Consider the following 25,229-nt stretch of genomic DNA (forward strand, 5'->3'; position numbering starts at 1 on the left):
CCCCTGGACCCAGCAATACCACTCTTGGGAATATACCCAAGAGATGCCCTATCATATGACAAAAGCATTTGTTCAACTATGTTCATAGCAGCATTATTTGTAATAGCCAGAACCTGGAAACAACCTAGATGCCCTTCAATGGAAGAATGGATGAAGAAAGTGTGGAATATATACACATTAGAGTATTATGCTGCTGTAAAAAACAATGACAGCAACTCTTATAGAGGAAAACATTTAATTGGGCTTGCTTACGGTTCAGAGGTTCAATCTGTTATCATTAAGGCAAGACATGGAAGCATGCAGGCACACGTGGTGCTGATGGAGCTGAGTCCTACATCTTGATCGGAAGCCAACAGGAAGCGAACTGATCTAAAGTATGCCCGACAGTGGCACATTTCCTCCAACAAGGACATCTCCCTTGTCTTACAGGGGACAATTACATTCAAACTACCACAAACTACAAAATCAAATTCAGGAGCTAGGAAGACGGCTCATCAAATGTTTGCCACCAAGCCTGATGATCTGAGTTCAACTCCCTAAATCCACATGATATAACAAGTTAACCAACTCAGGAAATTGTCCTTTGACTTTCATGTGTCCTGTGGTATATATACTGTCTGTCTGTCTGTCTGTCTGTCTGTCTCTCTCTCTCTCTCTCTCTCTCTCACACACACACACACACACACACACACACACACACACACACAGAGTAAATAAACTGAAAAAGCCCTCTAAAAGTTGAGGTTGGGCAATGGTAGAAACATCTTTAATCCCGGTACTTGGGAGGCAGAAGGTGGACTACAGAACAGTCAACCAGCAAGAACTACTATAAGCTTTAATACAATACAATGAGCCTTCATACCTACAGAACATCACCTTTAAATGAGAACACAAGGAATTTTGAATTTAAACAAAAACAGAGATCTAAAGCTCCTCTTAGCTTTGGAGTCTGAGGTCCACATGCTGCTTTCTGTGGTCAGCCTCAGGACTTATGCCCCAAGACTGATGCAATTACTTTCTTCCTAGCATTGAGTTTGGGGGTCTGAAGTTTGCATGTGGCTATTGCATAGCTAGCCTCAAGACCCAGGTCCCAAGCAAAACTAAATTACGTTGTTCCCAGTGCACTGAACTCAATCACCAGCCCCATTCAGTCAATTCCTGTTGAGCACCTATAAAAATGACAAGACACCCCTGGCTTCCTAGGATTTAGTTTCAAAGAAAACAAAAAAGCAATTACAATAAGGCAATACCATTCACTACAACCAAGTGGAGAGTACTAAAGCGGCCTTTCACTGGTGGCCACTTTAGCCTAGGGAGAAGAGCATCTGGCTGCCCATGGCAGAGTGAGCAGGCACAGTCAAACGCAGACATCCAGACTTGTCAGCCACATAGACTGTTACGAAAAATATGTAAGAGTCAGCGAACCTCTTAAAACAATCCTTTATTTAATAAACCATTTATTAGAAAATAAATAATGTATGTATATCACACCTAAATATTTAGGATCTAGTACTGCCCAAGGATATAACCTCAACATTACAAAATGAAAGAGTGAAGCTTCACTTAGTCACCGGATATACCAAAGCTGAAGCAATCATTCCTCGCTGTTCTCCTATGTAGATGTAATAGACTCATCATAAAGAGTGGTTTTCTGTTTGATTCCTTTAGCAAACGAGGTTAGTACAAAACCATCCTCTAGTTACTCTAAACTTACAGTCCAGATGATTTTACTTTCTACACTTGAACATGTGAAAAATACAGGGCCCTTCAATCAAAGACTATGAACCAAGAAGTTAATCTACAGGGATGGAGAAATCATTCTAAAATACTACGCATGTTTTAAAATGAGTTCTCATTATCCACGTTCTGAATTAGTCTTTCTGAATGGTTTCTAAACCTTAAGTACAGCCTGAAACTTAGGCAACATCAGGAACCATGGAGCTGAGCCCAAGAAGCCCAAGAAGGTGCTTCAGAATTTCCAACATGAGACAAGAGTGCATCACCTGTCCCTCTCCTCATGACAAAAGCTGGAAAATAAGGTGCATGTTTTTACGGACACGGCACCAGATACAACTCGTACCTTAAAAGAGTGTGCACACTTGGGGCACGTGTGGAGATCAGAGAACAACTTTGTGGGTCTGGTCCCCTCCTTCTCCTTTCAAGGGTTCCAGGGATCAAGCTTATGCCATCAGGATTACACAGCCAAGTGCCTTACCAGCATCCTCTCTCCAGCCTACACCTATAACAGCTGGAGAACTAAGGAGTTTCAGAATTTAGTAACTTATATATTCAATCCTTCACACAGCTTTAAGTCCTTATATAAGAGGTATTAAATAAATTAAATGTTCTATATTCATAGATCAAATACTTCTTATGCAAGTCAATTCTCAGAATGGATCCATCATTTGCAGCTGGAGAGAACTTCCAATAGTCCTTCCAGGCAGAATGTACTTAAAATATAAGGAAAATGGAAAAGGAGCTACACAGCTAATGCAGATTACATTAAAACCCAAATGTAAATATAATCAAGTGAAATTCTCCTAAAAGGAAGGAAACACTACTGTCACCCTCAAGGAGATAAATCATACAACAAATTTTATATGAACTGAGACGCTTTTCTTGCTTTAGTGTATGCAGAAAAAATAAAACTCATGTTATCTAATTTGGGGGTTATAGAGTTAGAAATATATAATTCTATTTCTATGGCCAGGTCAGCTAGCTGAAATAAGTTAGCACGATCATTTGGATTGGTTGTCTGCACACTGGGCAGGGCTTGTTCCTCTTCTTAAGCTTCTTTGCACATGTGAAACATGACATGAGATGTCCGGTTTTACCATGAACAATGCAACCATTTTTAGGCCGCCCTTGACAAATCACACATGGCTCAGTAGCATTAAGAGAGAAGCCAGATTCCATACTTTCTTCCTTGTCTTGTGTCTCCTCCTTCTCCACCTCTCTGACATCTTCCTGGCTGCTATAAACAACACTACTGGAAGTCGACGGCTGGGAGTAGTCCTCACTCTCCTGTGACGGGGAGGCATGGACCTCTTTATCGTCATCTTCCTCGGTGCAGGGCTCTTTAGAATCAGTCACTGTAGATTTTTTTCCGTCAGGCACATCTAAGCCTTCCTCTGCCTGAGTCAAGGTCTCCAGCTTGGCTTTTTCCAAGATTTCCCCTTTATCTTTTTTATCTTCTGGAAGCCAATTCTCACGAAGGGTCCAACATCTGTTGCAGTGGGATGGAAGGGGAGGATTCATTTCATTGCAGGAGGTACATTTCCAATAGTCCTTCAATAAAAGAAGACATTAACTCTTTAGTTATTAGTCACAGCAAGGCTAGCAACGTCACAGAACGCCTGAGGTAAAAGTCTATCACATAATTTTCAGCATTTCATGTTTTACATAAAATAGGTAAAAAGCCCATGAGAAATAGAGTTGATGCTTATACCAGAAATTAGCTAAGAGAACAGATGTTAGACACTTTCCCTGCATGTATACACAAACATGGAGAACTGTGTGAAATAATAGCTGTTAGCTTCTCTTTGACTGCACGCCTGGGATCAATCTCTAGCACTATTTAAAAACAAAAACAAACTGAACATCCCCATTTCATCCACAAGAGAAATCTAAAACCATTCTTGTCAGCTACCAGAGCTCCAATATACCATTCTCATCACAATCCAGCCTTGTCAATGTTCTCCTGAACTCTTAACTGCTCAGTGTGTCTGTCTTCCTTATCCCAATTTCTCTTTACACAACTGGAGAAGCACACTCTCCCGCATCCCTGAGTCATCACTGAACATGTCCTGTATCCTTGCATACACTGAAGGGTGAACTTCCTAGTGAACCCTGGATAAATATATCCAGTTTACCTTGCCTGGCAAGCAGACTAATGCAGAAGCAATGGGGGTAAAGTCCATTTATTCTCCCACACCGAATCCTTGATTCTGGTTAAGTGTGGCTTCCACTCATCCCCAAAACCAAAAGGTCTTGTTAGACGAGGATGGATGTTTCAGGGGTCCAATATATTCAAGGTTAAATTCCATCCCATAAAACCAAACAAATGTATCTACTACAACAAAGAAGGAAAAATACTCTAAGTCATAAGAGTTTAAAATTTTTAATTGTATAGAATTAACTCACTTTACAGAGTAAATTAAGCTAACTTTTCCCAATCCTCATCTCAAGAGCCATCTTTATTTCTGTGAAGTATCTGTATACTTACAGCTAAGGAGATTTCAGGGTCTCCCTCAAAGGAGTCTGTATCACTTTCTCCTGTCTGATACACTGTGACTCGATAGACCTAATAAGACAAATTCATTAGCATCAATTTACCACCTTTCAACCAAGAAGGCTGAATTCTTAAGTCCTAAACAAATAGCTAGAGCCACTAACTCTCCATGAGATCTGAAGGGCAAGTCAAACGCAGTTCCAGTAAAGTAGACAAAGTAGAAGAGTAAACTCTTCACTCACCATGGCAAGAGTTAACTACTTTTTTTAAAAAAAAAATATTTATTTATAATGTCCTGCTTTCATGCATGTCTGTACACCAAAAGAGGGTGCCAGATCTCATTACAGATCATTGTGAGCCACCATGTGGTTCCTGGAATTGAACTCAGGATCTCTGGAAGAACAGCCAGCACTCTTAACCTCTCTAGCCTGGAGTTGTTAATACTTAGCAAACAAAATATTCAAGAAAAGCCGGGCGATGGTGGCTCACGCCTTTAATCCCAGCACTCGGGAGGCAGAGACAGGCGGATCTTTGTGATTTCTAGGCCACCCTGGTCTACAAAAGCTAGTTCCAGGACAGGCTCTAAAGCTACAGAGAAACCCTGTCTCGAAAAAAACAAAAAAAAAAAAAAAAATTTTTTTTCAAGAAAACCTATTTTACAAATTCCGAGTTATTAACCAGAAAACAACAAACAACTAGAAATGTTAAAAGTATAGTCACTCTCAAGAAAGAGATATACAGGCACCATCTGACACTTTTGTTTGCTGCATGTTTTTATATTTGTGAAAAACAAATTATTATTAAAAGAGAGGAATAGGAGTAATGACGCTTGCCTTTGATCCAAGCACTCTGGAGGCAGAGGCAGGCAGATCACTGAGTCAGCCTGGTCTACACAGACAGTTCAGGATCAGCCAAGGGCTACATGGTGATACTCTGTCTCAAGAAAAACAAACAAACAAAATAAATAGTAGAAACAAATGGAGAAGTTTATGGGCAGACCATTACAAGAATGTCCATTAATGCCTAAGTTTCTGACTTAGTAATATGAGATTATAATAAACCAGAAGCTGTAATATTTTGCCTTAAGCTCACAAATGAAAAAGCAAAAATTTCAAGTGACTCTGAACATATTGCATCTCCAAGCTTATTAAAAAGCTAGCAACCATGGAAACCTACCTCATCATCCTCATCTGAGAGCTCGTGCCCGTCTTCACTCAGGCTGTAATCTTCGGAGTCAAGAGACTCAACTTCAAATTCTACACTAAATTGATCGGAAACCGAATCCTGATCCAACCAATCACCTGAGTGTTCACTTACACCATCATCAAGATCCTACCGGAAAAGAATAAAGTGAACTTAAAGACATTGCCTCTAGGCCTCAGTAAGAGCTTCCTAATTCATCCTGGGCCACTATTTCCTCCTCCTGTTCATGTTGCACACACTGGCGCAAGATTAAGGTTCAAGGTTATTACATTAATATTCAATCTTCCCTGCTCAAAATTCTACTACATGAAAGAAAAAGGTCAAAGGCCCTTAGCACTGAAGTTATACTCAGTATGACTGCATTAGCATTCCCAAATGCCCCCAGCTAAACACACTCTATCCTACTCAACACCCACACTCCGGTCAGATTCTGTTTCCTAATTCTTCCACTAACTTTCCCTCCCTAAAATAATTTGAGCTTCTAAATCTCAGTCACCTTTGTTTGGCTAAACCTCTAACAATACCACGTTTAATAACCTTTCCTATTTATACAATTATTGATTATATACACACCTATTAATTAGATGAAGCATAACTGCAAGCTTCTCTATAAAAATACAAAAAAGGCTAAGACTTACACTATTACACTATTACACTATTAGCGTGTCAGAATGCTAGTTACTGCACAAATACAAATCTGTTGTTTGGGTTTTTGAGACAGGATCTACCTATGTAGCCTTAACTGGCCTAGAACTGGACGCTGCTTCCTGAATGCTGTGATTAAGACTGTGCTGCCAGCTCAGAATAACTTGATTTGAAAAGCTTCAAGACAAATTTTTAAATTTATTTTTACAATTCTGTGTATTTTCAACTGACCCCACATTTCAGGATTTAATAACGCACAGCTTCAGAACCTAATGTTATCTGTCTATGCTAAGGCCTACAGAGGACAGCCAATAGTTAGGGCTAGAGAGGTTCAGTCTCAAAAAAAACATAAAAGAGATTCAACTTAAAATCCTACACTAAGCTGGTCACAAGCTGGACCCTGAGCTGTAACTGAGAAGAGTACACTGCTCTAAGAGTCAACTTGCTGCCAAAAATCCACTCGACTGCAGATCCATCATTTAACTTCTAGAGAATACAGTCCCTTGAGGTTATGAAAGGAGTCTGAATTAATATAATCAACAAAAATAGTGTTATTATTTTATAAATTTCAAAATAGGGACTTGAAGTGATGTTGATAAAGCAGTAGAAAAAGCAACTCTTCAAGGACTAGCTCTAATTCCTACACAACTTCCACTGACACAGGTTAGGACAGTCGGTCACATCTCTGGTGATCCAACAGTGTCCCTTCACTCAACTCTTGAATCAGACTTTCTGCAGCAGTTGGTCTGCAAGCTGTATCTTAACACCAGTGTATTTTTATAAACAAATCTTTCCTGAACAAAGCCATGCATGTGTGTCTACACATCTATGGTTGCTTTTCCAAATTAAGAAGATCCAACAGAGACCAAAGCGAACCAGACCCAAAAGGTTAACTACATGGTGTTTGACAACCCTTTGGTTCTACAGTATCATGAAAAATGCGACACTGTTGGGGACCAGAGATGGCTCATGGATAACAATGCCAAGACTGAGGCACTCAGTTCTCTACCTCTGAAACTTCACCACCTGGTGGAAGGAGAAACTGATTACCTCGAGCTGTCCTTTGACCTTGTCACATCCTCACAAACGCACTGTGGCAGACATAATCCGCACGCACATAAACAAACATGCTGTTTTCAAATGCAATATAGAAAACTGTTTTGAAGCCAGGTGGCAGTGGCACACACCTCTCTCTAATCCCAGCACCTGGGAGGCAGAGGCAGGCGGGTCTCTTTGAGTTTGAGGCCAGCCTGGTCTATAAAAAGAGTTCTAGGGGGCTGGAGAGATGGCTCAGAGGTTAAGAACACTGACTGCTCTTCCAGAGGTCCTGAGTTCAATTCCCAGCAACCACATGGCAGCGCACAGCCATTTATAATGAGATCTGGTGCTCTCTTCTGGCCCGCAGGCAGACATGGAAAGGAATGTTGTATACATAATAAATAAAAAAAAAAAAGAGTTCTAGGACAGTCAGGGTTACACAGAGAAACCCTGTCTCAAAATTAAAAAAAAAAAAAAGCTGTTATTACAGTTCAACTTTCAACAAATAAACCAGCATAGTCTGAATTTAATATCTCTCATACACAGACCTAGAAATCAGAAGCCTATTTGCTGATTAGCTCTGTGCAATGTAAGTTTGTACATGGATAGTGAATATTGGTGTCATCTTTACTGATACAGAACTCCAACAAAGCTAAAGTTCCTAAAGTCGTCTTCAGTGGGGCACAGGAGGCTGAAGAGTACAGTGATACAGTGCTCACCTACCATGTGAGAACTTCTTTCTGGGTTTGATCTTTGGCAAGGAGAACACACAAGGAAGCCTTAGATCTCTACAGTACGTAACTGAGCTGAATTTCAGTTTCCTTCGTTTATTTAAAAAGTGTAACTTCTAAATGTTCAGTTTGCTTTCTGCCCCAACACACCTGAGCTGTGTGAGCTGACCGACCACTAGTACAGTGGTCCACACCTAAGGATGACGTCAGTAAGGACGGAATCTGTATTCATTTCCCAGGAGCACTGCTACTCTACTCTCCCCTTCTCTCCAAACCTAGGACTAGAAGCAGGGGCTCTATACAGATTTAAGATTAAATTTTACCACCGTGTTCAGCATCAGTCTCACATCAAACAAGGGCACTTGTTAAAGATTCCTTTTATGTTTATTTATTATAAAACTAGGGAACAAAATAAAGGCTTGAGGGGGATGGCAAGCTACTGCTGAAAAAGCCCCACCCTAGCTACCTGGCAGCACATCCCTTGGCTCTGCCTCTTCTCTCAGTCATGTCTATCCCCAGTGAAAACCACCTCTTGAACCAAAATGTTCCTCTCAATGGGCCCGTAACAGGCATTCTATTTATAGTTTGTTAGAACTTTAGGGACTTGCTGGGCGGTGGTGGCGCACGCCCTTAATCCCAGCACTCTGGAGACAGGCAGGTGAATATCTGTGAGTTCGAGGTCAGCCTGGTCTACAAGAGTGAGTTCCAGGACAGGTTCCAAGGCTACAGAGAAACCTGTCTCGAAAAACCAAAAAAAGGAACTTTAAGGACTAAGCCTTGAAAAAAAAAATTAAAACTAGAAAACAGGACTACAGAGATGACTCAGGAGTTTAGAGCACTTGATGCTCTCACAGATGACCCAGGTTCCACACCCACACAGAGGCCATAACCACCCTCATACTATGGTCCAGGGGATGCAACATCCTCTTCTGGCCTCCAAGGACAGTGCATGCATGTGAAACATACTAGATGACAAAACCCTTACATAAAAAATAATCCTGGTGGTGGTGTATTATATAAATATATACATAATAATAAAACAGATCTAAAGTATTTCTTAAATAATCAGAACCGACACGTACCTGATGTGAGGGGGTCTCTGTGGACTCACTGCTGCTGCTTCTTTCACAGCAGATCTCTCTCAACACACACAAAGCCAGGCTCTCATCAAAGGAAAGGGATCTGTGGCGCTTCCTTTGCCGCTCACCAGGTAGTTCATCTGAGTTTTCTTCTATGTATTAAAGGGAAACAGGTAGTTAAATCCCTGTGCTGTGGCTGATTCAGAAACTGTAATGTCTTAGTTCCTATTTGTAACAAAAGTCAACCATTTACATTCTTAAAGTCAGTGTTTCACTGGATCTGTCCAACTAAAAACACTGAAAAGTTTCCAATGTTTTTTCTGAACTTTACCTCCAAAAGTTACAATAAACTGGATCCACTTAGAGCTCTTATTGACCCAACAATATACAATATTTCTGTCAACACTAAGCATTAAAAATTTGAGTATTCTGGGGCTGGAGAGATGGCTCAGTGGTTAAGAACATTGCCTGTTCTTCTAAAGGTCCTGAGTTCAATTCCCAGCAACCACATGGTGGCTCACAACCATCAGTAATGGGGTCTGGTGCCCTCTTCTGGCCTGCAAGCATACACACAGATAGAACATTGTATACATAATAAATAAACAAACAAACAAACAAACAAATAAATAAAGAGAAAGTTTTAAAAAAATAAAAATGTGAGTATACTAGATATGATGGCACACATCTTTAATCCTAACACCTGGGAGGCAGAGGCAGGTCAATCTGTGAGTGAGGCCAGCCTGGTCTCTGCAGAGATACTGTTTCAAAAAAATAATTAAAATAAAATAGAAAACAAGACTTCATCTTTTATTATAGAACCAAAACCAGGGGTCTAGAGCAATGGTTCTTCCTAATGCGGCTACCCTTTAATACAGTTCCTCCTTATGGTGTGGTGACCCCAACCAAAGTTATTTTTGTTGCTACTGTTAGGGATCATAAATGTAAATATCTGTTTTATGATGGTCTTAGGCAACTGTGAAAAGGTCATCTGACCCCAAAACCACAGTATTAAAGGAAGAACCCCCCAAACAACTATGTAATATGCCAAATAATTACTCATATATACCTGTCTCACTAATTGCTCTCCTTCTAGATGAGGTAGACGGTCTAGAAAATGAATCTGAAGATGAAGGCTTCTCTTCTTGTGGCTCTCGCACAGGGTCCTAAACACACAAGAAAACGTAAAATATGACAAAGTAACACCGCACAGGCTGCTTCGAGCTCTGTTTTATATAACCTTCCCAATTTTCAAGAACTATTTGTCATGAAGCTGGAGAGATGAGTTAGAGATTAAAAACATGTGCTGTTCTGGAATGGATAACTTTGGCTCCCATCACTCACGTCTGGGGCAGCTCACAACCACCTGTAACTCCAACTCCAGGTGATACGGCATCCACTACTGGCCCGGGAATGCAAACACTCAAGGACAATACACATAAATAGAAAGTTTTAAAAAGAAACCTTGTAGAAGAGTAAGAAATAAATTAACTATTACCTCCTGATCACTCCCACCTGCAGGCTGACATCTGTTCTCACTCACTGATGTGCCGGAGTCTGAAGACTCTAAGAGAAAGGAAAAACTGACTCAAAACAAAGAATAAGAATTCAACATATACCAGTTTAACCCAACCCTGTACAAAATTTAACCTTTCAACAGCATTAGCCATGTATGTCCCAAGTGTCATTTGCATGCTAAAACATGGACATAAATTCAACTTTAAAACAGTAATTATAAAGTAAAATAAGCCCAGCAGTGGTGGTGCACAACTTTAATCCCAGTACTTGGAAGGCAGAAGCAGAGCAGGCAGATCTCTGTGAGTTCGAGGTCAGCCTGGTCTATAGAATGAGTTCCAGTACAGGCTCCAAAGCTAGAAAAAGCCTGTCTCAAAAAACCAAAATAATAATAATAATTAATAAAAAGTAAAATAAGCAAAATTTTAAAATATACTAGCAGATACCGGGCATGGTAGTGCACTCAGCACTCAGGAGGCAGAAGCAGGTGGATCTCTGTGAGTTCAAGGTTAGCCTGGTCTACAAAGAAAAGTTCCAAGACAGCCAGGGCTGCACAGAGAAACACTGTCTTGGGGGCGGGGGAAAGAGAATGGAATATACTAGCAGAAGAAACAAAGAAGCATCTTTTGGTAGATGGGGGGGGGGGGGATTATATGAAGACACATTTTGTAATAGCCTATGCTGAAGCTGGTGTATAACAGGCATTCCAGAGAGAAAAACCAGTATTGTGAGAAGGCATCCAGACACACACAGTTACTGTGGCACAAAATTAAACTAATTCATTTACTGTGCAAAGAGTCATGTTTGTTCAGCCAGACAGCACAACATATCATTCTTCTGAGCAGTTCCATAAACTTGCCTAAGGCCATCTTGTAATAGGGTTTTAGTTCAAGAAATAAAGCTCATTTCCTAGCTCACAGAACTATTCTCCCCAGGGAGCAATCATAAAACTCCTAAATAAGGAGTAGCAGCAAATCACTGACAAAACAGAATTTAAAAAGAAGAAAAAAAAACCCATAGAAACAAACAACAACAAACGACTGGGCATGATATACACCAATCATCCCCAGTTATTGGACAGACTCAGATAGGATTACAATTTGAGGCCAGCTAGAGCATCTCAGTGAGACTCTTGTCAAAATCAAAAGTTACAGGTAATTCAGAGGCCTAAATAAGAGGCCTCAATTAGCATGTGTGAGGTCCTGGGCCCAAAGTCCAGTATGGCAAAACAAATAATAGAACACAGAGGCAAGGAAACCTAAGACTAGAAACTGGGTAAGGCCAGGTGTTTAATGCAGCTTGGTCTCCAGGACAGCCAGGGTCCCACACAGAGAAACCCTGTCTTGAAAAAAACCAAAAGACCAGAAGTTTGAAATGCAGTGTAGAAAGAGCTGATAAAGAGGATACCAAGAGTCTAACTATGAAAAAAATGTGTGACAGCACTCAACAAGAGATTGTAGGAGGGTGGACGCTTTTAATTAATTTAAATGAGCTACTCGGGTAGGCAGGTACAGTTGGTATTTAGTTTTACAGATCAAGCTCTCAAAACATCAAAATTTCAGAACTGGGAAGGACAAAATTACTCAAAATCATAGTCAAATACCGATCACCACCACTTTGAAGCACTTCCATCAACAGTGTAGTCAGGCCTGGGCTCTGAGCACTCTGAAATGACGTAGTACCATAAAAACTCTTGCATTCTATGGAAATACACAGATTATAAACCGAATACATAGACAGGCTGTTACCTGGGAATTTGCCTTAATACGTGTAAAAATTACAGGACAAATTAATAAAGTGCCAGGTGTGACAAGGTTGACAACTGATCTAGAATTTCCAAAATTACTTTAACTGAACTAAAATACAAAAATAAAAATACATAATTTACAGCTGACCCTTGAATTCTTCTAGTAATCTGTCAGTTTATTTAAATGAATGACTATTAAGATACTTTAGTGGGGCTGTGGTGGCACACGCCTTTAAACCCAGCACTCGGGAGGCAGAGGCAGGTGGATCTCTGTCAGTTCAAGGCTAGCTTGGTCTACAAAAGCTAGTTCCAGGAGAGGATCCAAAACTACAAAGAAACCCTGTCTCGAAAAAACAAAAAAAAAAAGATACTTGAGTGCTCGCTTTGGCAGTACGTACACTAAAATTGGAACAATACAGAGAAGGTTAGCATGGCCCCTGTGCAAGGATTTAAAAAAAAAAAAAAGATAACTTGAGAAAATTTAAAGTACTACCACAGATTCCATAACTGTGTATTGTGCCACCATTTGACTTTTATTAATAGCCTTAGAGGTCACCAGTAATCCCAGCACATTCAAGAGGGAGAAGCCGAAAGTTTACAAGTTCAAGGCCAAACTGGATACTCTCTCAAAAAAAAAGTCTCAGTTATCAAATTAGTCATTACTTTGTTCTGGGTTAAGATAAGATCCTGGTGCCTTTTATAGACACTACTTTGGTATTGAAACCCAAACATATAACAATTCAATGAAATACTATACTATACAATATGCGAAATCTCAATGGTACACAGGAAACAGGTATGTAGTGCAGTATACACAATAACACATAACACAATACACTCTGAATACAGAATGGAATAGTGGATTACAAGAGTGGTCAATTCAGTCTACAAACTGAACAGGTTTCTGAACACAGTTTAAAGATAACCCTCCTCCCCTTTTTTTGTTTTTTTTTTTGAGACAGGGTTTCTCTGTAGCTTTGGAGCCAGTTCTGGCACTCGCTCTGTAGACCAGACTGGCCTCAAACTCACAGAGATTAAAGGTGAGTCCCACCACTGCCCAGTCTAAGGATAAACTTTTTAAGGTTTATAGTGTTTTGAAGCCTACACCTACCGGTATTTAAATACACACTACTAGCCAAATATGGGGGTACGTAATCCTATAATCCTAGGGTCCTTCAGAGGCTGGAGGAGGAGAATCACTAACTCCAAAATAGCCTGAGATGCATACTAGAAATCTTGTCTCAAAACATCTTTAAAGGTTTGGGAGATGCTATCGGTCTTCCCAACTTAAGTGTTTTTATACTGTAGAAATGATATCATTTATACCATGAAATTTGGCAACTACTACAAATCAGTATTTCCCCCCTTGGAAAGACTTATTAAAAATGGATCAAGGGAGCAGACATAGTGGCACACACCTATAGTCCCAGCACTTAAGTGATGGAGGAAGGTCATTGACTAATAAAGAAACTGCCTCGGCCCATTTGATAGGCCAGCCTTTAGGTGGGTGGAGTAAACAGAACAGAATGCTGGGAGGAAGAGGAAGTGAGCTAAGACTCATTAGCTCTGCTCTCTGGGGCAGACGCAATAAAGCTCCGACCCAGGATGGACCTAGGCTAGAATCTTCCCGGTAAGCACACCTCGGTGCTACACACATTAATAGACAGGCCAGGAAATAAGGAAACTTGCTGCCCAAACCTTATGACCCGAGCTCACTCCAGAGTCTGATCTTCAGGACCCACGTGACTCCCTCAAGCTGTCAGCTGACTTCATATGCACATCACAGCACATAAAAGTGCTCACAGAAGCACAAGTCAATGTAGGTTGAGTTTTCTGGTTTGGTTTTTTTTTTTTTTTAAGGAAAATAATGAAACTGGAGACATGACTCAGTGGGTAAGAACACACACTGCTCTTACAGTTGTCCTAAGTTCGGTTTCCTAGCACTCATGGCAAGTGGCTCAAAACCCCCTGTAACTCCACTCTAGGGAATCTGACACCTCTGGCTGCTGTGGACTCCTGCACTCATGTGCATATCACACCCACATACAGGGGACATACAAACTTTTTTCTTTTTCTTTGACAGTGTCTCATTATGTAGACTTGGCTAGACAGGTCCATCTGCCTGTGCCTCCCAAGTGCTGAGACTGAAGGTATGCATCACCACATCAGGCGCCATAATTTTTTTTTCAAAAGAGGGTTGTAGTAATGGCACGGGACACTCTTGCAAGAGGTAGCGGCTCACTTACAATAGTCTAGGAGATCAATTCCCTTCTTCTGGCCTCTGTGGGTACTTCCCATTTGGGAAGCACAAACATACATACAGGCAAAACAAAAAACACCCACACACATTAGAGGGAGGGAGGGAGGGAGGGAGGGAGGGAGGGAGGGAGGGAGGGAGGGAGGTTGGTTTCCTTGTGTAAGAGCTCTGGCTGTCCTGGAACTCACTTTGGAGACCAGGCTGGCCTTCAACTCAAGAGATCCACCTGTTTCTAGCACCTGAGTGCTAGTATTAAAGACGTGTGCTACCACTGGCTGCAGAGCTGTTGAGGCAGCTAGCTAAAACAACACTTTCCAAGCACAGATGAGTCCCTGGGTCCAGTTCCCAGCAGTGCTGAATAAATGAATGAATGCTATGTGGGTTGTAATCCCAGCTACTTGGAAGAGCAGCAAGACTGAGTTCCAAACCAGCCTAGAAAATTTACAGGGATCCAATCTCAAAACAAAGCAAAAAAGTAAACAGAGGCTGGTATGGCTCAGTGGTTAAGATCATTGGCTATTATTCCAGACAAATCTGGATATCTCACAACTGTCTGTAATTCCAGTTCTAGACCTGATGGCCTCCTCTGTCCTCACAGGCACTGCACACAGATAGTACACAGACATACACACAGGCAAAACACTGACACACATAAGTAATAATTTATAACAAAATTAGTCAGCACTGAAAGAGGTGACTAAAATAATAAATAAGAGAACCAGAAACACAAAATACATGCACATAGATAGCAACAATGTCTCTGTACCGTTTTGTTCTGCCTTTTACTTTACAGTGCTAGGGATTGCAGCAAAACTGCACACAGGCTGGGAAAGCACTCTTCCACTAAGTATGTCTCCAATCCTTAAAACACGATTAGAGGGACTGGCAGGACGCTTGCACGGAAGCCTAAAAGTCTGAGGAGGGTTTCTAGAGCCCACATAAAAAGAATGTCACATGAGTTCCACATGGACATCATGGCCCGTGTCCCACCCACAGACATGTATCATATACACACACACCAAGATACTCAAACACTTTCTAAAAGCTCAAGGGTTCTCAACTACATAGTGAGTTTGAGGTTAGACTAGGATACATGAGACCCTGAGTCAGAAAGAACTATCTTCAGAGTTACAGTATTTTCAGAGTATTCAAAATTAACTTACCTTGCTGACTTACGACCACCAAGTTTCTGTAGATCATTGTATATATTTTCCTTGTAAGGAAAAGAAAAATTATAAATAGAGAACCTAGACCTGAGTGAAGTTAGATCCCTTACACGCCCAAACAACCAAAGACTGGACAGGCCTGATGGCCTGAGTTCAATCCTAAGAACTCACACAGTGGAGGGAGCTATCTTCTGAACGCCACACTCACAAGGAACATGCTCACACACAATTAAACAAACAACATATATCAACAAACGGGCTTGTAATACTCCAGGAATTCAGGTTCCCAAACAATATACTATCCCCTCCCCAAATGAGTATCAGGGCCAGGAGTGTCAGCAGCAGTAGAGCATCTTGTATGCATGGCCACAGTTTCTCTCTGACAGAGGGACAGAGATGGAGGCGAGCTGCAGCTTTCTGACTTATTTACCTGTGCTCTTTCACGGAGAAGCTTGGCACTCCAAACAAGTCTCCTAGAAGATCATTTGAACAATACACAATATGTTGCTGCTTCTCATCATATAATCGTTTAGTCATAATATACTGGCCAAGATAAAATATAATCTGAAATAGAAATGTCATTTTTAAGTATTAAAGGAAACTAAATATCAGTTTTGCATACATTGAGTAATACCCCCTTATCTAAACAACCACATCCACAATCCTATACAAGACCATTTTGTGTCTAGAAGCTCTTTTTAAGTTGATGAAAACAGAAGTAACTGTTTCTTTCCTTCACATTACTTAAGTGAGTTTCTTTTCTTTTTTCTCATAAACTTTAATTCTGCTCAGAAATCTAGATACTAACATTCTAGGAAAGAAAGGGGAGGCAAAAATGCAAAAAAAAAAAAAAAAAAAAAAAAAAAAAAAAAGAAGAAGAAGAAAACAATCACCTAAAACTTCAACAGCTCTGAAGTCATCCCAGAGGAACAGGAAAATCACCAATAGCATCTCCCAATCAGACAGTCTCAGTTATTACTGCAATCAACCCGAGTAGTCCGTGGTCCCAACCATTACTATTAAATTAAACAGTAGTGCTCTGTGCTCCATTAAATCAGTTTTAGCACACACTGTTATCCCAAAAGCAGCCCATCAACAAGGCAAGTCTGTAAGCATACTACAGTGCACAGTGCAGCTGTCAGTACAGCTTCATTGTCCCGACACAATTGTTATCACGGGATGGAAATGAAAAGGCCGCCCCTTGGTCTGACACCTAGCACCGCCAAAATAGAAAGAAACATAAAAAAGGATGAGGAAACCACTCTAGGACTGACCCCTAATCCAGTGCACTTTTTACTACCCCATACTGGTTTTCACTACTCTCTCAAGTGCCCCAGGAGAAAGAACTGAAAACAGGCACAGACAATATAAACAGCTCTAAGTCCCACATTCACGGTCCATCCAACTCTGGGTCTAAACTAACTCCAGAGATCTGTCCTAAACAAGGAAATGTTTTTCCTTGTCAATACTCCTTAAATAATACAGTATTAACAACTGCTTACATCATGTATTAGGTAATATAGAGATATCAGAGCATAAGGAAAACTGTACATACACTGCATTAAAAGTTTTATGTTTTAAAGTAAGGGACTTGGAAGGCAATGCCCTGTGGAGAACAGAAGAACATCACTGAGCCACTGCATACAGCTCAATACAAGCACCCAACATCTTTTTGATGGCTTTGATCTATTTTCTACTCTGTCTACTGCTAAATCCATACTTTGTTTATTTCCTTAACTAATTTTATAAAGGTCAACCCAAAAAGTTAATGACCCTAAAAACATCACTTAACACTTAAGAGACTTAGTAGTTTTAGTAGCTAAGCAGGAATCAATCTCAACTTTTTTTGTTTTGTTTTGTTTTTCGAGATAGGGTTCTCTGTTAACAGCTCTGACTGTCAGGCTCTGTAGACCAGGCTGGCCTTCAACTCAAGAGATCCGCCTGCCCCTGCCTCCCGAGTGCTGATATTAAATATGTGTGCCATCACCACCCAGGGAGTCATCAATCAATACTAAAGGAATCTGCCTACACGTCCATGATCACAGACGCTGCTGCAGGCAGTGGGACAAGAAAAATAGGTTCCTCCTAGAAAGTATCCTCTAAGAGGTTTCTAACAGTATAGCTGATTCAGTCTCTTCCTGTCCCACTAACCAGTCAGTCATTAGAACAAAACTTCAGTGTTTTAAGTAAACAAGATAACACTTGTATCTCTCACACTGAAATTGTCTACAACTGCCCAGCCACTCACTGAAAACCATACTTTCATAAACAACTTTAAGGTAAACAACAGTACAATGCTGTGTCCATGAAACAGACCACAGGTTCATGGAATCAACTCACCCGGGATTTCAGTACAGTACACTGTACTCTTGTAGCTCTAGAGCACAAATTCCAACCTGGGACCCAGGGATACCCAAGAAATCCTTCGATAAAATTAAGGGAATTCAACAATTGTGATGGGGAGGGGGTATGGGGAGGGGATATGGTCTACATTTTCACTAAATTTGAACTGAAACTTAGTTTTCTCATCAATTATGAATATAGGCAACAAATGATAATATTTGTAATTTCTGTCACCAATAAACAAACTGTTTTTGTACTGTGCTATCCCTAAAAACAAATATTTTAACATTTTATTTCATTCCTTACTACACTAAATTCAAACTTACTGTCAGTATTTTGTTTTGTTTTTATGTGCACTGATGTTCTGCCTGAATGTATGCCTGGGTGAGGGTGCCCTGGAACTGAAGTTACAGACAGCTGTGGGCTGCCATGTGCAAGCTGGGAATTGAACTTGGGTCTTCTAGAAGAGCAGTCAGTGTTCCTAACTGCTGAGCCATCTCTCCAGCCCCGTATTTTGTTAATGTAGAAGGTTTATACTGGGCAGGTAAGAGATGGTTCAAAAGGTAAAGGTGCTTCCTGCCAAGCCAAATGACCCTTGTCTGATGATCCAGGATTCACCGGGTAGGAGAGAACTGATTCCTCAAAATGTCCTTTAATCTCCATTATACATGTACATATACACAAAATAAATAAAGCTTTAAAAATTAAAAAGTAACTAAAAGTACATTATCATAAATTTGTTTACTGTTATGCATTTAAATGATTCTGAGAAATTACAAATCAGAGACTTTTACCAATTTGCCAAATGAGCTCACAGCACAAATGCTAAGAATTCTATAACCCCAAGCACTCAGAGGCATGGGCAGGTGGACTTCTGTGAGTTAGAGGCCAGTCTGGTCTACAAAGAGATTTCCAGGACATCAGAGCTACATAGAGAAACCTTGTCCCAAAAAATAAAGTCATACAAATTAGTATTTTTAGCTTCAAAATATAGTTCAAATGGTCACAAAAGAGTGTCCCTGCTTATTACAAAATCTTTCTATATAACAAATCTTACCCACAAACTTGAAAAAAATACTACATATGGCTATTTAGTCTATTATTAACTATTAATAATATTAACTATTAAGTATTCAGGTTAGAGAGATGGCTCGGTGGTTAAGAGCACTGGCTGTTCTTCCAGAGGACCTAAGCTGTTCTTCCAGGGGACCTAAGTAGAATTCCCAGGAACCACATGGTAACTCACAACCATCTGTAATGAGATCTGGCGCCCTCTTCTGGTCTGCAGGTGTACATACATACAGAACACTGTATACATAATAAAATCAAAAAAGGAAAAGACATCAATTCTCTATCTCTCGGTTCTGCTCACCTCTTTCATAGTATAAGTATCTTTTTGCGCACCAACAGACTTTAACAACTTCAAAAGCAATGGCTTTGGTCTAACCTGTAGAAGAAAAGAACAGCTGCTGTTATATCCACGAGCGCACTCTCCAGCATAAGCCCACCAAATCTGTCCAAAAGGAAGCCCAATAAAGGCAGCCAATACCATTTAACAATTTGTTACAAAGTCAGACCTCAAAAAGTTGGGTTTTACACTAAGTGCAATAGACTTCATAAATGGAGAAGCACACATCACCAAAGAGGAGGAAAAATGCTATAGAAAAAACTATCGTATTAAGCAATTATCATAAAGTCATTAAATACTATTAGTTGTGATCAAAAAACAAACAGTATCAAGGGCCAGGTGGTGGTGGTGCACGCCTTTAATTCCAGACAGGCAGGTGGATCTCTGTGGGTTCAAGGCCAGCCTAGCCTACAAAAGCTAGTTCCAGGGAAGGCTCGAAAGCTACAGAGTTTTGAAAACAAACAAACAAACAAAAAAACAGTATCAAGAGGCTCAGAGATTAAAAGTACTTGTTGCTTATGCAGAGGACCCAGGCTCAGTTCCTAGGACCCACCACCAACCATCAGGCACCTCACAACTGCCTGAAACTCCAGCTTGTTCCAGGTGATTCAAAATCATCTTCTGGCTTCTGCAGGGACTGAACATACATGGGAATGTGATACTATTTCCTTTCTCCAGCTCTATCATCTGTTTCCTACTAAAAAAATCTAGTTGAGATACAGTGTGCTTAGTAAGTGTACTGTACAAACCCAAAGGTCTGCTCTAAGGAAACTTACAGAATGAAGGAGAAAAAAATACACCTTTAGGCCTAAACCTATCACCAATCTATTATACACCCAACTGCTACAGAACAAATCCAAATCAAAGAGGTAATGAACAATTCAAAGACTACAATTCATGTCCCTCAACTACAGCTCAGTATTTTCTTCCTATGTGATTTACACTTCAAACACTCACTTATAATCATTTACAATGCACCCAAAAAGGCGAGATAGTGCCATAAAAAAAAAAAAAGACAGAGGACTTTTATTTAAAGAGCATGCCAGTAAAATCAGAAGAGCCAGAAGGTATTTTTTCCATGTCTAGTCAATTAAAGCAAAGTACTAAATGAACTAACTACAGGAGTGAATACAAAATAAACTTTATTTGTAAAAACAGGTCTTATTGTACCAGAAGCTACAGTCTAGGCTGATTCTAATCTAGCCTTCCCAGTAGTGAGATAATTGGTGGGGCTAAGAGATAACTTAGAGGCTAAGAACACTTGCTGCTCTTACAGAGGCCCTGGGTTTTGTTCCCAGCACTCACATAATAGATCAAAACCATCTGTTACGAGTTCCAACGACTCTGACACCCTCTTCTGGCTTCTGTAGGCACCAGGCATCCACGTGGTACACATACACCCATGCAGGCAAAACATTCACACTCACAAAATAAAAATCCTTAAAAAGCTAGGCGGTGGTGGCACATGCCAGCACTCGGGAGGCAGAGGCAGGTGGATCTCTGAGTTCGAGACCAACCTGGTCTGATTAGGTTAGTTTCGGGACAGGCTCCAAAGCTACATAGAAACCCTGTCTCAAAAAAGAAAAAAAAAAAAAAAAAAAAGACAACTGCCACCTAACTGGCAAGCTGCACTACTCTGAAGATGCTCCTGTCCCTCACAGCTTTAATGAGTCTTTTGTTTCATTTTGTTTATGCATATGAGTATTTTACCTGCATGTACTTCTGTGCACCACTTGTGTCCTTGGTCCCCAAGGAGGTCAGAAAAGAATGTCAAATCCTTTAACACTGGAGTTACAGATGGCTGTGAGTCATCATATGGGTGCTGAGAATAGAACCAGGTCCACTAGGAGTAACCAGCACTCCTAACCACTTAGCTGTCTTTCCCTAGCAGGACAGTTTTTTATGGCTTCACATGGCACAAACCTGTCGCGTCCACCCTCGTCCAGCAAGGATGACACGACCACCGGAGCTCTTCTCACTGCAGTTTATTCCAGGACTTTATTCATTTTCTCTCTCTCTTCCTCTCTCTCTCTCTCTCTCCTTTTGACCTCTCTTCCCCTCTCTCTGGGCAAACCTCTCCCAGCCCTTAAGTAGGCATGGGCTGCCAATCCCGGATTACCAGGTGGGCATTGCCCATAGGCCCACACATATGCAAGCAGCTGATGATCATTGCGTGATCATAGCATAGGTCAGGCCTTAGCCATCTCAGGAGTTGATTATATCTCCATCAGGTGTGATACCATGCAGCTTGCTACACAAACCCTCTTTGTCTACATGGCCTAGAATGCAACCTCAGGAGGTAGCCTCAAGACAAACCTGACTAAAGTGAATACCACTTCTAGACAGCATTTGGTTTATTTTTAAAAGACTGTTAAATGCTTTAAGAATAGTAAGTACATTGAGTCAACTAAAGTTGAAAGAATGTTTGGAAAACCAGGATGGAGTAGGCATGTAATGTGATCATGCTCACTGTACCTGCAAAACTCAACTTTTATAAACTCACCCCCACACAAATCATTATCTTTGCATATTTATTTTTGATATTTGGGGCTTTTTAAAAAGATTTTTAGCTATTTTTATGTGTATTGGTGTTTCACCTGCATGTATACCTGTACGCCATGTTCATAAAGTACCCTTAGAGGCCAAAAGAGGCCAGTAGATCTTCTGGAACTGGAATTACAAGAGGGCTGAGCCACCTTGTTGGTGATGGGAATCCAACCTAGATCCTTTGAAAGAGCAGCAAGTGCACTTGTAACTAACTACTCAGCACCCTCTCCAGTCCCACTTTTTTAAAGACTATTTTTAGCGGTTTTAAAATGCTCTTTAGAAATGCATTTATTCCTGCCAGGCAGTGGTGGCGCACGCCTTTAATCCCAGCACTCTGAAGGCAGAGGCAGGCAGATCTCTGTGAGTTTGAGGCCAGCCTGGTCTACAAGAGCTAGTTCCAGGACAGGCTCCAAAGCTAGAGAAACCCTGTCTCGGGGGGAAAAAAAAAGAAAAAGAAATGCATTTATTCCTAAAGAGTACACAAATAGGTTATCAAATACCAAATAGTCAATACTGTAACTATACATATAATTGGCATTATTCACACAGAGAAATTTGTATTTAGGAAGATGTGTATGCATGTAACAAAAATTAATGAAAACGAGGTCGTGAATTTGCAAAATAGAAAAAGCATATTGGAGGCTTTGGAAAAAGAAGGAACAAACTGTACAATTATAATCTCAGAAACAAGGAAGAAGTTTCAAAAAAAAAAAAAAGGGAACCACCTGGACATGGTGGTGCAGGCTTTTAATCCCAACACTCAGAAGGAAGAGGCTGCCAGATCTCTGTGAGTTCAAGGCCAGCCTGGTCTACAGAGTGAGTTCTAGGACAGCATGACAGCACAGCTAAATCTGTCACAACCCCACATGCAAAAAACAAGTTTTAAAGTGCTACATTAAATACGATAAATATGTGCATAATCTTTGAACAGATTCTTGCAAAACATTCTAAGAAAACTCAGAAGTCATCAAAACAGATAAATCTGACTGACTATATAAAAATATTTTCAGTAGTAAAGACATCAAGTTACATACAGTACTAGTAAAAAAAAATTAACTACATTGAAAATGCGCAGAACTAGAGAATCATGCTAACTACTATGAAAAACGCAAAAGGGAATGAGGGGAGAAGGAAAAGAGGGGGCTAAACAGAGACAGAGGTTGAGCACAACTCCGGATAAACAAGTTACTTGATAAATCAAAGGATAGGTTGCCTCACCGGAGATCCAGGCCCGAATCCCGAATCAACAGTTCAATAACAGTAAGACTGGCTCACAGTCTTAGGACACAGTTTATAAACAACAACAAGGGGAGTGTGAAGAATGCCAACAAGAAACGATAAATGTTTAAGGAAGTGGAAAGCTAAAATACCTTGACAGGTATGCATGCATGTAGCAAATCACCACATTCTTCAAAAATATGTACAAAAATGACATCAGAAGGAAAAAAGAAAGCTAGTGCTAATTCAGTGCTGGCAGGAGTGAAGACCATCATCACCTTTTGGTGAGCCAGTTACCAGTTAGCAATCAGATGTGCTTATTCAGGTCCTAGGATTTCTACTTCCCTATCTTTCTTACAGAATAATGACACACTTATTTTACTGACAAACAGGAGGCAACTTTTACATCTACCAGTAGGTCACAGGGCTAAGAATGTAGCTCAGCTCAGTGGGACACTACTTACGCACCCACAGCCCAAAGGCTGCGGTCCAATCTGACACCAAAAGCAAACAAAAGCTGTAATGACTTAAGAAAAACACTCAAATGGTGTGCTCATGTTATCAAATACTCTGCAGTCATTAAAAGTAATTCTGTAGTTTACTGAGGACACCTTTATATATTAATATAGAATAGGAAACTTAAGATATAGAGCAAAGACTGGTTCTTTGAATTTTTATTTTATGCATTTCTGTAAGGACTAAAAGCTTCAAGAGTTTATAGTGCCTTTAAGATTACCATTTACAGCCGGGCAGTGGTCGCCTTTAATCCCAGCACTCGGGAGGCAGAGGCAGGCAGATCTCTGTGAGTTCGAGACCAGCCTGATCTACAAGAGCTAGTTCCAGGACCGGCACCAAAGCTACAGAGAAACCCTGTCGCGAAAAAACAAAAAAAAAAAACAAAAAAAAAAAAAAAGATTACCATTTACACAGGTGTAGAACAAATAAGACAATGCACGTCATAAGCGTTAGCATCCACACTTGATGTAATGGAACTCATTTTAAAGGCCGTGTCAGGTGAAGAGCTATGAAAATACAGATTCTTGCTGTTATTCCCTAATGCAATCACAACCGAGGAAGTTTTCATTAAACATACAGTTACAATTTTAGGGCTGTGCTACAGCTTGGGTTTAAGCGTCTTATTTGACTACCTAGTAAGATAAGTTATTTTTATACACTCAAGAGAAAAATACCAACCAGAGTCTCTTGTTCCGAAGCTGGAATCTGTGAGGTGCTTACGGCACCATCAGTAGACACAGACATGTTGGTATTGCACATTGGCCTACAAGTAGAAAGAAAAAAAAAAGACGATAAAAACTTGAAATGGTAAAATACTTTTTTTCTCTATAAAAGAAACAGAAAACGTCTTTAACAGTAGCTTTCGTAAATCAAAAAAGGATATGAAGCGAGCTGTCCCTTACCTGGATCCACGCAGGAGAGGCGCCGCCTTCGGGGAAGCCACAGGTGTCCCCTCTCCGCTCTCCGGCAGCAGACAGCTGCAGAAAAGGCCGGGTTTAAATAGCCCCAGCTGGAGGCAAGTCGGGGCTTAGCTCCTCCAGCAGGCGACGCGGAACGTGTCCCAACTTGACCAGCCCAACAGGAAAAGCTGAGTCAACTCGGGGCAGCCCGGTCCCGCCCCACCCAGAGGTGCAGGCAACAGGCACCCGCGGTCGCCCGGACCCCTGCGGGGAGCCCAGAGCGACCCCGGAGACCACCCGCACCCCCCGCCGCGGGGCCTGCCGGGAGGCCCCCCGCCCGGCGCCCCGCCAGCCGAGGCCCCGCCCTCCGGCCCGGCGAGGACACCGCGGCCACCCGCCAGCCAACGGTCACCCGACCTCGTGCCCCCGCTTCCGGCGCCTACCTTCTCCTCCCCGCGTGGCTCCCGACCCTTCACGGGACGCGTGGAAGCCCGGCGACCATTTCGCTCCGGAGCTCGAGCGACGGCGGCTCCTGGCTGAGAGCCCGGCCGCCTCTCGGCTACCCGGGCCGAGGAGGCCCCCGCCACAACGCGGAGTTCCGCGGCGCGCGCCCCCTGCCGCCCGCGGGGTGAGTGCCGGAAGTCAAGGCCCTTCCGGAAACGGGCGCGTACGCACGCACGGCACCGCCT

At 41.3% G+C, this 25,229-nt stretch overlaps 1 protein-coding gene and 1 non-coding gene across 6 annotated transcripts; one reads left to right on the plus strand and one right to left on the minus strand.

The window, feature by feature from the left end:
- Positions 1–1,424: 1,424 nt before the first annotated feature.
- Mdm2 (MDM2 proto-oncogene) lies at positions 1,425–25,179 on the minus strand. 5 transcript variants are annotated; one of them, XM_050165484.1, is made up of 13 exons: positions 24,984–25,179; positions 24,544–24,618; positions 24,320–24,404; positions 23,862–23,995; positions 19,325–19,399; positions 16,040–16,173; positions 15,607–15,656; positions 10,423–10,490; positions 9,994–10,090; positions 8,931–9,079; positions 5,408–5,563; positions 4,226–4,303; positions 1,425–3,288 (listed from the first exon to the last, which is right to left on the minus strand). In XM_050165484.1, exons 4-13 carry the CDS (start codon positions 23,862–23,864, stop codon positions 2,716–2,718), a joined length of 1,383 nt encoding a protein of 460 aa, XP_050021441.1. In that variant the 5' UTR covers positions 23,865–23,995; positions 24,320–24,404; positions 24,544–24,618; positions 24,984–25,179; the 3' UTR covers positions 1,425–2,715. The 5 variants fall into 5 exon arrangements, with proteins under 5 accessions (XP_050021441.1, XP_050021442.1, XP_050021438.1 ...); XM_050165485.1 differs by lacking the exon at positions 23,862–23,995 and adding an exon at positions 24,045–24,147; XM_050165481.1 differs by lacking the exon at positions 23,862–23,995.
- LOC126515696 (U6 spliceosomal RNA) lies at positions 12,562–12,669 on the plus strand. The gene has a single exon (XR_007595915.1). It is a non-coding gene; the product is annotated as a U6 spliceosomal RNA (small nuclear RNA).
- Positions 25,180–25,229: the final 50 nt, after the last annotated feature.

Source organism: Alexandromys fortis, unplaced genomic scaffold, assembly GCF_014885135.2.
Source record: "Alexandromys fortis isolate MF-2015 unplaced genomic scaffold, M_Fortis_MF-2015_v1.1 scaffold_154, whole genome shotgun sequence".
Classification (NCBI taxonomy): Eukaryota; Metazoa; Chordata; class Mammalia; order Rodentia; family Cricetidae; genus Alexandromys; species Alexandromys fortis.

Bases quoted from the DNA above. Each gene is read 5' to 3' on its own strand.
- Mdm2 (XM_050165481.1), bottom strand. From the start codon at position 24,400: ATGTGCAATACCAACATGTCTGTGTCTACTGATGGTGCCGTAAGCACC. The intron at 10,091-10,422 runs GTAATAGTTAAT...TTGTGTGTTTAG, and splicing joins CAGGTGGGAGTGATCAGGAG to GACCCTGTGCGAGAGCCACA. The intron at 5,564-8,930 runs GTACGTGTCGGT...CTTTTCCGGTAG, and splicing joins CAGAGACCCCCTCACATCAG to GATCTTGATGATGGTGTAAG.